Source organism: Acanthochromis polyacanthus, chromosome 7, assembly GCF_021347895.1.
Source record: "Acanthochromis polyacanthus isolate Apoly-LR-REF ecotype Palm Island chromosome 7, KAUST_Apoly_ChrSc, whole genome shotgun sequence".
Classification (NCBI taxonomy): domain Eukaryota; kingdom Metazoa; phylum Chordata; class Actinopteri; family Pomacentridae; genus Acanthochromis; species Acanthochromis polyacanthus.
The window spans coordinates 19,204,190-19,218,262 of record NC_067119.1 but is presented as its reverse complement, the minus strand read 5'-3'; the positions used below and the strand labels follow the sequence as shown (position 1 = coordinate 19,218,262).

Here is a 14,073-nt window from a genome sequence, read left to right as displayed (position 1 = left end):
TTCCACAAAGTCAACTATCACTGCAGCCCTCCACCAGTCGGGGCTTTATGGCAGAGTGGCCCGACAGAAGCCTCTCCTCAGTGCAAGACACATGAAAGCTCGCATAGAGTTTGCCAAAAAACACATGAAGGACTCCCAGACTATGAGAAATAAGATTCTCTGGTCTGATGAGACCAAGATTGAACTTTTTGGTGTTAATTCTAAGCGGTATGTGTGGAGAAAACCAGGCACTGCTCATCACCTGACCAATACAATCCCTACAGTGAAACATGGTGGTGGGAGCATCATCATGTTGTGAGGGTGTTTTTCAGCTGCAGGGACAGGACGACTGGTTGCAATTGAAGGAAGGATGAATGCGGCCAAGTACAGAGATATCCTGGAGGAAAACCTCTTTCAGAGTGCTCAGGACCTCAGACTGGGCCGAAGGTTCACCTTTCAACAGGACAATGACCCTAAGCACACAGCTAAAATAAGAAAGGAGTGGCTTCAGAACAACTCTGTGACCATTCTTGACTGGCCCAGCCAGAGCCCTGACCTAAACCCGATTGAGCATCTCTGGAGAGACCTCAAAATGGCTGTCCACCAACGTTCACCATCCAACCTGACAGAACTGGAGAGGATCTGCAAGGAAGAATGGCAGAGGATCCCCAAATCCAGGTGTGAAAAACTTGTTGCGTCATTCCCAAGAAGACTCATGGCTGTACTAGCTGAAAAGGGTGCTTCTACTCAATACTGAGCACAGGGTCTGAATACTTATGACCATGTGATATTTCAGTTTTTCTTTTTTAATAAATTTGCAAAAATTCTAAATTTCTGTTTTTTTCTGTCAAGATGGGGTGCTGAGTGTACATTAATGAGAAATAAAATGAACTTTTTTGATTTTGGCAAATGGCTGCAATGACACAGAGAGTGAAAAATTTCAAGGGGTCTGAATACTTTCCGTACCCACTGTACTGAAAATACCAGCAGCAGCAGTAGTAGTATAAATAGCTCTTAGAGTTGTAGCTAGGGTTACCACCTTTCAGAAATGAAAATAAAGGATGCCCACCACGGCTCCTCGGGTTAGTACTACTACTGCTGCTTGTACTTTTAGTATTACTACTACTGTCTACACCCCATAGATTATTATGTGGTTCAGAAAGTGCAAAATGATAGGATGTTGAATAAAATTGTCATGTATGATATGTGGTTCAAAAAATGTCATAGTGCAGTATATTGTCAAAATAGTGTCATTCAAGAAAACATCAGAGTGTAATATGTGGTCTAAAAAATGCCACAGAATAATATTTCATTGCACAAGTAAAAGTAGAGTAATTTTTAAAACTGTGTAGATTCTTATATTTTGCTGAAAAACAACAATAAAAACTGAAACAAAAAACGTTATAGTAATATGTCAAATAAAAAAGCCTATAGTATAGCATGTCGCTCTAAAAACGTCATAGTATGGCCTTTGTTCCACAAAACGTTGTTCTGTTCGAAGTAGGTGAGGTCTGAAGTAGGTGAGGAGCAAAACAAAAACCATCCAAACGCTGGTTTCCAGAGGGCTGGACGAGTATTTATTTGAAAGAGTAAGTTTACAACAACACAATATGTGAGGGGGTTAAAAGCAAATGGGTGTTATTAAAATAAAAATAAATAAACAGAGCTAAAAGTGAACTTCACATTGACATTGATGGGCATTACAACCAGGAACAAAATAAAAGATCATCAATGCGGAAAAAACTCGTCCTGTTCACCTCTTAAAACCCAAGAACACACCGCAGTAGCACCTGAAACTAAAACTACCAATGGGTTCCCCATTTTCCTTTCTGAACAATTCAAAGGTCCCTCTCTATCTGCTCACACATCCACCAACCACTGGAACACATCTCCAAAGTTCTGCTGAAGCTCAGCTTCCCCTCAGAAGAAGTGCTGCCAGATGAAGGAGTCTTTTGAGAGGCAGCTGGCATCGAGATTGGACTGTACTTTGGTCTGATCCAATCCAGCTTCAGCTCCAGAGACGGCAGGCGGGACGAGTCAACGGAGGCCGGGTGGATGAAGGCGTGCAGCTGAGTGCAATCCAGAAAACAACAGAGGAGGAATGCAGCGGCCCAGGGCCAGTACAAACAGAGTAACATAGTATCCATCCATCCATCCATCCATTCTCTATACACCGCTTTATCCTCATTAGGGTCGCAGGGGAGCTGGAGCCTATTTCAGCTGACTCGGGCGAAGGCAGGGGACACCCTGGACAGGTCGCCAGTCTGTCACAGAGCTACATGTACAGACAAACAATCGCACCTACGGGCAATTTAGAGTCTTCAATTAACCTCAGCATATTTTTGGACTGTGGGAGGAAGCCGGAGTACCCGGAGAAAACCCATGCATGCACAGGGAGAACATGCAAACTCCATGCAGAAAGATCCCACGCCCAGGCCGGGATTTGAACCGGGAATCTTCTTGCTGCAAGGCAAAAGTGCTAACCACTATGACACTGTGCAGTCCTTGTTAGAATAACAGCAACAACTCAATCATATTTTGCAGAGTAAGCAGTTTTCATAATTGTAGATTAGGTTTGTTTCTGAAGTTGTGTCAATGCAATTTGACGATTCAATGTACAAACACAGTTGGATATTTATTAGTCCTCCACTCATGGTGACATTCACAGGATATACATGATAAACTATGCAAGGAAAGATGAATATAGGAATCATGTAAAAAAAAAAAAATTAACAGGAAGGTGTCAGGAGGCCAGAACAATGCACCCTTTTATCTCAGGCACTAACATATCAATGATCCTTCTCGTTGTTCTTGTTCCAAAGCTGTTATTACACATAAATACATATATGCCAAAGACAAAGTCCACACTGGTTATCACACTATCAGAACCTAAGACATCAACATATCTAAGGAAAGATTGCCATGTCAGTGTAACCTTGGAAATGTGCAGCATATCTAGTATTCTCCAACTTAACAACTATCAGCATATCCCTAAAAAGTTGTGTACATGGTTGATGATAACAATCTTTATACAAATAAATTATACTGTCTGCCCACCAGGGAGTGAATTGAGTAATTGATTTTCTTGTTACACTGCAATTTTCTGTTGGGAAACATTGATTCCTGCTACTTTGGCATGTACCACAAGCATTGTCATGAGTCAACCACTCCCTTCTCTGACTGATTCTGGGCTGCCACAGAAATCTCCACCTAATGTAACTCAGCCAGTGCCTTTTGTCTCAGATATTTCTCCAAGCAGTAGATGGCAATGGGATCTGTGTTGATGTCAAACTTGTTGGCAAAAAGGTGAGGCTGAGCAATCATCCATTGCAGGTCTCCAGCACCATACACACATACTTCCCTCACATGGTTGCCATTACATTCTGAATACACTGCATTCAGGGACTCCTGTGGACCCTCAAGCGCGTGCCACTTCACCAGTCGAGCAATTGCATTCATATCTGACATATCGTATTTACCATGGGGCCTTGTTGAGCCAGGAACACCAGGCATTCGTTGAATGGTTGCCCAGAGAAACTCATCAGGACTGTAGGTGTCTTTCCCCCACTCTATCAGCTTCAGTATTCGATCATCTTCCAACACACTGCGGATGTAACCTCGACAGACCACAATGTAGGCACTTCCATAGAAAATGGGCAGGTTGAAAGGAGGTGGCTCCTTTTGCTGTCTTGTCTCCTGAGAAAGTTGACGTAGTACATTATTATGATGGTGACAATCAGTGAGGTCAGTCTGAATAGAACATTTCTGCAATGTCAAGGGTGCTTTATCTGTCCAGGTATATAAAAAAAATCTCCAAACGAATTACCTGAACTTCCCCATTAACAACCTGGTGAACATATGTCACCCTCCGCTTGAGTCCAGCTGGCAATGGTTCTGACATCATGCTGTTCCGACCTTTCAATGAACGCAACATCCGTACCATCTCCAAATTGGTTTTCAGAGGGAAATCCTGGCCACAAACATTGATGAAGTATTTCCATTCCGCGCTGGCATTATAAAGATCAGACATACAGTTAAGGTCAGCCTGGACTCGTGTCCAGCCAGCATAGACCACAGTGACAGGCCGTGTGACCATGAAGACGTTCGGAAAACAGGAGGTGATGGCCATGATGGCAGCAAAGACTGAGGTCTCTGATTTCTTGTCCACATGGACACAATAAATATTTTGAGGTGCATAAATAGCTCGCAGTAGTCTCTCAAAATTCTGCACCTGAAGTAAATGGAGAGAAAAAACAATCAGTGATTGAATGATTTACTTCATTTGTGCATCAGTTTAAAGGGGTACTCCCTGAATGATGTGACAAGTTCCACAAAAGACGGATTTGACATTTCCTATAATGCAGCTCAACGGAGTCATTGATTAGATCCCTGTACCTTCAAACATCCACTTTCAAATTTTACATTTAATTCAAAATTTCACAGCCAGTTATTACATGTCAATTACAACCTTCATCCTGAAGGACAGTTTTCCAAACGTTACACTTCCTCCACAGTCAAGGAGGACGTTATACAGCTGTAGGAATTTACCAAAGGCCTAAGACAAACTCAGATAAGCTCTCCCTTTCCAGCACTGACCAACACCCATTACTACTGGAGGAAGATTGGAACAGTCATACTTCTGTGTATTTTCATTCACAGAAAGATTGATCCCCCTGCTGAACCTGCACCTGGAAGAACCCTTTCTGAAAGACAGTGACTTTCACTTTTATGCTATGGATGTTTTGTGAATAAACTTTCATGCTAAAATCCCTTTTCAGCTTTAGGAGACTCTCTCCGGAGACGTCTCTACATTCTACTGGGATCAGATAACAACCATAAATCTTTTACGACCTGCTGAATGAGAAGAACACAGAGGAAGAGCCCCATTCTCTTCAACTGAACTGAAACAAAGAACATTTTCAAAAATTTATATTTCTGAGATGTATTTTGAATTTTCGGGTTTACCAAAGTGACAGGAAAGACTTCACCTCCAACAGATTTAAAATTGACCATTATATGTCATATAGAAGTGGATTTATTAATTTTCTGATGTTTAATCTGCCTTTGTCTTCTTCTTCCTTCTTCCTATTTAGGTTGAAAGGATGACAATTGTCTTATCCATCACCAAATGTCTGACTTGTTACTATATTTTCACTGTGATATATATTTTTAATATCCAAAAGAACATAAACATATAGTTATGAATGGAATAATTCACATAACTCTACCCATGTTTCTCTTTCACACAACTGAAGTATGGTGGAGGAATAGACAGATCGTGTTTTGCGTGTTTAATATCACAATGTTTTAATTCATTCTGGATTAGTTTTTCCTTCTCTCTCTCTGCCCCCTTTCTCTGTGAGACAAAGAGAGTCAAATTTCAAGTGGAGAATTCGCGCCGAAGCTTCCCTCCACCATGAGGTCCTCCCGTGGCCCCCTTTGCCTGATATAAGCCGGACAATGCCCGGTCCCCACTCTCTTCCTTCCTTCACTCTCTGCAGAGCCTATACTAGAGGTTCTCACTATATTTCTGTAAAAAGGCGCGTCTCTTCCTATTCCTTGAAGTTTCTTAGTTTCAAAGTTTAACTATTTATCCTTTTTTCTTTTTGTAACTTAAAGCTAGACATTATGCTCATTTTTCAGCCGAATTTTACTCATTTTACTCCGAAGAACTGATTAAGAACCAACCTTTTTAAATCAAGTGACTCCCGATCAACCGACTCCATTCAGCTGACCACACCGGAAATCTGCTGGGGGGCGAATATTCGGATACCAAAATTAATATCCGGATAGTGCAGTAGCGAACGAATATTCGGATATTCGGGTCCAGCCCTAGTTGATACTACTAATCACTTGATTAATTAAATTCATTTAATCCGTTTATTCCTTTACAAATCATTGATTTTAATCCAAATTACCGTGTACCTCATCAGATTAGTTATCTGGCTCTTCTCTCACCATATTTCCAGTCTCTCATACACACACACACACACACACACACACACACACACACACACACACACACACACACACACACACACACACAAACCTCACTCCACACGCACACACATTCCACAGACGCACGCACACACACACCCAATTAGTCACGCATGCACATACACACCCATATGCACTGAAATAGGATTTCACTTGTTTATTCAATAGAATAGTCAATAAATGCTTCATTTTAGACCAAATTACAGTTTTGAGTGTTTCTTGTGAAGAATGTGGGTCAATTTAACCGAGGATTCAAGCCTTTAACGATGACACCGAGAGGAACTCCGGGGAGGTGGCTGTGTGAAAACCCAAAACAAATGTCCTTCTCTGTCTTGAGAAAATGTAGCTGTGCTGCAAACGGGCAGGCTGACTAGCGTACGTCCTTTCGGCACACTGCAGAAATAGGAATCCGTTTTTAAAACGCCCCCCCCCCCCCCCCCCCAACACACACACACCCCCTTCAATATTGCCATGTATCGCTCTGTGATTATTGAGATGCGTTAAGATATGAGACTGATCAAAATTTAAATTAATACATTTTTAATTAATGTTAATTATTTCCTCTAAAGAGGTGGTGCCCCTTTTATATAAACGAGTGCAAGCTTCGTAGGTCTCCTACACAGCTATACTGTAGACGTACTGCACAATCTTTCAAGTTTATATAAATTTGAATTCAGGCTTCTGAGTTTTCATACCTTGTGATGGACATTTCATAAAATGCAGCTCAACAGAGTCATTGATTAGATCCCTGTACCTTCAAATGTCCACTTTCAAATTTTACATTTAATTCAAAATTTCACAGCCAGTTATTACATGTCAATTACAACCTTCATCCTGAAGGACAGTTTTCCAAACGTTACACTTCCTCCACAGTCAAGGAAAACGTTATACAGCTATACTTAGACGTACTGCACAGTCTTTCAAGTTTATATAAATCTGAATTCAGACTTCTGAGTTTTCATACCTTGTGATGGACCACCATAGAGTAAGCCAGAGGAAAGTCCTCCTCTTCTTTGCTTAACGGGAATGTCAAGTATTTCCTGCTTAACTTAAAGTTCCTGCAAAAGCACAAAATTGAACAACAAATGCTACTCAAGGATTTTACTTCAACTCAAAATATTTCAGTAATGACTCAGAGTTCAACAGTTACTGAAGGCTGTGATTTAAAGCCACACACCTGCAGTCTTTGGTTGCATTGATGTAATACTCATCAGGGATGTCAACACTCTTGCGGAAGTCTTTAGTCAGAGTCAGTAATTTGGCCTTTTCTAGTGCCTCCGTCTCTCCCTGCAGAATTGCAGAACAGTTGCACTCTTTCTCCGGACCGCCATCCACATCTGTATACTCCCACCAGCTGTAGGTAAGACTCCAGTCTGTTCTCAGTTCATTGAGTAGAGAAAGCATCCACACTGATCCCAGTACAACAGTGAGCTTCAACAACAGGGACAGTCGACTTTGTTGCAGTAACGGCATTATTTTAGAGAACTTCAACCGCGATGCTTTTCATTATAGTGTGAATTCTGTATGTTGTTCAACTGCAACTTATATTAGTCTTCAAATGTATTTCACAGTCTTTAATGTATTTTTTCTGTCTGTGAAACATTTTGTGTCTAAGATCAAACATAAATCACTACAATATCATGGCATATGCACTACTGATCTGTTTGTCACTTGCTCAGACTTAAATCAAAAACTTAAGCTCAAAATGTGCAATGGAGACTATGTTCTGTGACACCAATGCAGTTGTGTTTCTGCTCTTTGCTACATGCTACAAAGCTTTGATAAATGTATTTGCAGTAATGTTTAAAAATGTGTCCACAAGTTCCTTTCATTATGAAGTCAGGCAGATTAGTCCATATTGCCCCTGGAAAAAAAAAGAAATCATATGAACACATCCATTCTTCTGTCAAACCCTTCCCATATATATGAAGGTAAAAAGATCATCATAAAGCAAAGGTCACATTTACATGAACATTATAGTTGACATTAACTGTTTATGGTGATGGCATGAAATCAAAAATAATGTCATTAATAAAAGCACAAGTATAGAAACAGAAAAGAAACAGCAAAGAAAAAACAGAGGCAAGTTATACCTTTCAGTCTTCTAAAGTTTAAATAATGTGCTGCTTCTTCACATAACTGCACATTTATGTTTATTCAAAAAGTTTCCAAACCAAAAGTTTAGCTTTTATGAGGATAAGATGTCACTTAGGTTACAGTATTGAGTATAGCTGTATGTTTGTTGTCTAGCTGGCAGACATAAAACTAAGTTCATATTCTATATTGAAAAAAGGATCTTCGTCTTTGATGTCATGCCTCAAGACAATGAAGTTAGCTTTGAGAGAGCATACTTGACATGAGTTTACTCATTGTTAAGCAACATGAAATTGACTCCAAACGAAGATGAAGTCACATTCACAGACTTTAATAGGAGACTGAGAATCTATGAGAAAGCTGAGAAAATGAAAACAGCTGAATCGACGGACAATGTGATGAAAACAAACATGAAATATAACAAACAAAATCTGAGTAAACACTTTAATAACAAAAGGCATGAAGATATCAGCATGACATGCTACAGATATGGAATTAAAGGACACATAGCAAGACAGTGTACTCAAAAAGTGTGGGACAGTTACTGTACAAGCAACACATATAAAGAATCCCTGTTCAAGAAAAAGTGGGAACAGGATGGTGCCAGAAAAGTTGTAGAGAAAAAGCAGGAAGGTCGTGATGATGGTCACCTCTTCAAGGTGGGACACAGAAAGAACGGAAGTCCAGCAGGTAACGTGAAAAAGAAAGGCATTATGGTTACGAATGGAGGAGCATTGATTATCTTCAAGAAAGACAACAGTCGCATGACCAGAATGTATGGTAGCAGCTTTGACATTTACGAAAGTGGTAATCTGTATTATCGACTATTGAGTAAAATGTGGATAAGTGTAAAGTGTGCCACAACATCCAGACCTGGCATGATATTGTGAGTCATTGCAATTATGAGGATGTACAAAGATTGCAAGGTGTTGTAAAAGGCATGGGGATAAAAGGGAGTGTGGTTAGGTCAGCTAAGGTATGTGAACTGTGTACGCAAGGCAAATTCACACAGAGTGGAAATAGAGAACGAGACAGAAAAGCTCTAATAACCCTTACAGCTAGTCCACACTGATCTAGCAGGTCCAATGGGAACCCCAAGCATAGAGGGACACACATATGATCAATGTTTCACAGATGACTACTCATGTACCATGTTTGTGTACTTCCTGAAAGCCAAAAGTGATGCAGTTAATGCCACAGTAAAATTCTTAGCAGACATAGCACCTTATGGTGAAATGTAGTGCATTCATTCAGACAACGGCACTGAGTTCACAACAAGAAAGTTTCAAGAGCTGTTAACCAAGAATAGGATAAGGCATGAAAAATCTGCACCCTAGTCGAAAAATGGACGAATTACAAACTTGTATAGATTTCTGTTACAGAGCTGTGTGTGACAACCCTCAGATCTACAAAGATGCCATTGCTTCAATCAACTCAAAGCAGTGGATAAATGCAATGAATGAGGAGATGCAATCACTGGAGGAAAACGAGACCTTCAGTCTCACCCAACTTCCACCAGGCAAACAAACAGTGGGGAGTAAATGGGTGTATGTCTTACAGAGTGACACTAATGGATCAGAGAAATACTAGGCAAGATACGTAGCAAAAGACTACAGTCAAAAGCTAGGAAGACTACAGTCAAAAGCTAGGAACTAACACCTATTGACTGTGATCTTTGCAGTGAGCAGCCAGAAGGTTATGAGACATGGTCAGAGACAGGTGAAAAACTAGTGTATAAGCTGCATAAGTCTCTCTATGGTCTCAAGTAGTCCGGTAGAACCTGGAATCTGTGCATGTTTGATTGAAAATGGTTTCATACAGAATCTAGCTGGTCAATGTGTGTACACAAAAGAAAAACATGATGAAAAGGTAATCCTGATTATATGGTTTGACGATCTGATCATGGCAACTGGCAATGAAAGTGTAATGACAAATGTCAAAGCAATGTTAGCCGAAAAGTTTTGTGGTCAGTGAAGAGATTGTTTTCGTATTTAAAATTAGATGGAGTTGTATTTCACATCTAAATATGATAATAACTGAGTAACTCCACTGATAAACGACTAACTTTTGAAACTGATATAATCAAGTTAAGGGCTGTTTATTTCTGCAGTTCTAACATTTCCATAATACACCAATATACAATTGGAAATTACAATGCTAGCATAAAACATACATAACAGGATTTCTTGTTGAATACTTAAAAATAAAACATAATTTTTAATAACTGGAGAACAATTTATGGGGAAAAAATGAATTAACTTGGTTGAAGTGATATATGGACATAAATCGATTTCTTAAACAATAAAACATGTATATTCTTCCTACCTGTGAATTTTACAAGCAGAGGATCAGATCCGACGCTTCTCCCTTTATCCCTTTCTCTGTTCTGGTCCTTGTCCTTGACAACAAACCCGTTTGCGTTCTTGTCTGGTTAGTTTCGTGGTTATCATTCCTTGCATTGTGTTACGAGGGTGGGTCCACGAACCCACCTGCTGACGCAGATCAGGATGACAGATGGAAGGTTCAAATAAATTTATTCCTTACCAAGAAAAAAAAATAGCAAAAAAAACCAAAACAATATTCAACCCAAAGAAGAACAGTAAACTCAACTGTGGAAGACTAAACTAAATACAAAAACAGCAAAACCTTAACAAAAACTAACTCAGCCAAACACAGAACTCCTAGAAAAAAAATGAAAACAGTAAAAAACTAAACTAAGCAAACAAACAGTGTACTCACAAAACCAGGGGTGGTAAACTAAAGGGGCAGAGAAGCAGGCAACGGGAATCTGGGAACTGACAGGGGACAAGACAGGTTAACAGGAGGCTGGAGGGGATCCGGGTCCATGTGGCTATTGCATTCTGGAGGGAATCCAAAAGAGGGAGTGAGTCCATGAAAGGATCAGCAGTCTAAAGACAAAGCAGGAACAGGTGGGAATCTGGGGGATGAACTGGGTCCATGACGCTTTTGCAGTCTAGGGTCTGACTGGGAATGAATGAAACAACCGCGCTTATAAAACAGGATGTGAGATGTGACCAGGTGAGCTGAGTGACTAATCATTACCGCTAACTCTCATGCTGTTATCAGCAGAGTGCAGGCAGCATGTGAGATGCAGGGAGAGAGAGGGACAGGTACAGAGATAGGAAGGAGAATAAAGAATGAGGATACGGGCACATTCTTTTCGATGTCTCACTATAGACTCCACTCTTCTATGTATGTAACAGGTGTGTAGACAGTTCCTCTTTCTCAGGGCCGTGCAGAGGCCTTTGGAGGGTCAGGTGCTCAAAGTTAAAAGAGGGCACATGGAGCACAAATTTGAAACACCATACAGAAACATAGCTTACAATATAACTAGCTGAATTGTAGCAACCCATATTCATGAAGAATGTAACATAGAAGCAGTCGTGCAATGGTTATGTCTCTGGGCTACTGATCAGAAGACAGTGGTTCAAACCCTGATGTGGCTACCATCAGGCCCTTGAGCAATGCTGACAAATTATTATTGCAATGGCTACAGTTTTCACATGTAGAAGAGAAGTCTTTGTGTCAGTCACTCCAGTGAAGAGGTTAAAGAAAGGAAATGAAGAAACCGACGAATCAAACATTAGCCTCGACATGGAGATTACTCTGACTTGACCAAGACTATATTGCTGGAGCCTGGAGCCTCCAGTGTGATGGCGCTGGTCTGGTGACAAGGAAGCCACACCCCCAGGAGCTCTTAAATTTCAGAATAAAAGCTTACGTCAAATAAGACCGTTCTTTATCTAGGGGCACCAAATCTCTTCTTTGTCTGGACATGTCTTCTTTTCACGTCCTGTCCGAGCGGGGTTTATACAATGTTGAAAATGTCTTTCTCACAAACATCACTTAAATTCTCTTGCGCTTTCCACAGAATACTACGCACTTACACAGCGTCAAACTACAGGTGGCTGTGCTAACACTGTTACCGTCCCGGTGGATAAATGGGAGGTGAAGCACAGGTGGAGTGAAGTGTGTAAAGTCACAATGAAAAGATAAGACATATTTAGTGAAAAAAAACCTCTCTTTTACAGATGATGTATGTTCAGAACCTGATATGTTATTTTTTTGTACAGCTTGCTATTGTGTATTTTATATTTAATATATAGAGAGTTTAGTTTAATATACAAAATATTTTAAATAATAAAGCTTGTTGAATACCTTCTTCATAACTTTATAAATTTCTGGATGCAAAATTCAGGCTAGGGATCCCCCAAATAAATACTCAGCATAACCTGTGTATATAAACATATTCATGGGCATGGTGTTTAGATTTTTTTGTTGCAGACACAATCATTTTGCATGAAACAAGTGAATTCCATTAGAAGTACTGTCTGAATATTATCCATCATGCAGCCTTTGAAGGTGCAGTTGCACTGAATGCACTATACCATAGAGTACATGCTGTTGTACAAACCCACACCATGAGACAAGAGCCATCACACTGGAGTCTGCAGGCTGCAGCCATACTCGTCACCCGTTGATCTTTCTTTCTTTCTACTCAAACACTCACCATAGCAGGTGGACCTCAACACTTAAAAGCTCTCATCAGGAGCAATACAGGATAAGCACTTGTATGTGATGTGTGAAATCAATGTGCCACATATCATGACCTTTATCTCTGCATCTTTATTCAGAAATACACATGCGTGCACACACAAGCAAACACTAAGACTGAAGCTGGCAGAACTGGCTGCACAATCCAGGGTGGGGATCCTCAGAATAAACACCCCGCAGCTCTCCCAACCTCCCACGTCCAACATAACCTGTGGTTATAGCAATAAAACAAACGCATACTCATGAGCATGGTGTTATGATTTCTGGTGGAAGACACAGTCATTTGTTCTGAAGGAACAATATAGGAAAAACAAACAGTAGTCTGTTGTCAAAAATTGTTTTAGGTTTTATTATTATTGTTTTTATTGTCAAATGGGGATACAATATAAATTTGCCTGTCATATTCATTTATATTCTCATTTATTATTTATTACACTCAAGAAAACACACAGTCCACATTCAAATCAAAAATCACATGTTTCATGACATTCAAAAGGAGTTGGGAGGGGGAAAATATACAAAAATAGTAATAAAAATTAATTGTAATTAATAATTTTCTTGTCATACATTCTCTTAAACTGAGAATCATGTTCTGATTTATTCCAGTTTAACGCTACACACTGAGACACAATTGTCTTTACAACAGTTCTTGCATATTCATGTTGAAAAATGATTTTCCTTCAATGATCATTGCCATCTGAATGCAAAACAAAGGTATTCTGTATATTATTCTTGCCGCATTTTGCCCTGAACATAACAACAAAATCTGTAAAACACCTAGACATACTATATACATTTCATAATGGTGACTTACTGAACAATAATAAATAAATCATGCCAATTAAGCAGATGATTTCATCTAGAAAAAAGTTGAGTTGACATTTATAGGTGGACAAATGATAATTTAAAATAAATAAGTAAATAAGTGATTTATTTCTTTGAACATCTTATCATGAGGGACACTTTACTGAAAAACACTTTCATTTATCAGTAAAAGAGTTCGAAAAACACTGCTTTAGGTAGCTAACATTAGGTATTAGCTTTAAAGAAAAAAAAGAGGCAACGAACGTTTCCTCAAATAAAGACGTAGCTACGTGTTAGCCCACGGACACCTTACAATTCAAATGAAACGTTAACGTTGCATTCAAACGTCAAACGTTTTATGTATTAAATGGATATAAAAATCGGCCTCTCTGGGAATTTACCTGTAACGCCATCGCTGACTGAAAGCACGGCTTTAGATTTTTGATCGTGTACACTTGCTGTTGTACACGCCCACACCATGAGACGAGCGCCATGAGACGAGCGCCATCACGCAGGAGTCTCCAGGCTGCAGCCATACCCGTCTCGACTTGACACCACACTCAAGTTTGTCCAGTTCTACACATGTATGTGCAAGAGACCGACAAAGATGACTTGTTGAGATGT

At 39.9% G+C, this 14,073-nt stretch overlaps 2 protein-coding genes across 2 annotated transcripts in view; both read right to left on the bottom strand.

The window, feature by feature from the left end:
• The window catches only part of LOC110950830 (protein prune homolog 2-like), a 188,370-nt gene that overhangs the window by 51,005 nt on the left and 123,292 nt on the right, over positions 1-14,073 (bottom strand). The window lies entirely within an intron of this gene.
• On the bottom strand, positions 2,596-7,558 carry LOC127534825 (beta-1,3-galactosyl-O-glycosyl-glycoprotein beta-1,6-N-acetylglucosaminyltransferase-like). Its single transcript, XM_051951061.1, has 4 exons — positions 7,154-7,558; positions 6,941-7,034; positions 3,806-4,210; positions 2,596-3,675 (listed from the first exon to the last, which is right to left on the bottom strand). The coding sequence occupies exons 1-4, from the start codon at positions 7,447-7,449 to the stop codon at positions 3,190-3,192; spliced, it is 1,281 nt and encodes a 426-aa protein (XP_051807021.1). The 5' UTR covers positions 7,450-7,558; the 3' UTR covers positions 2,596-3,189.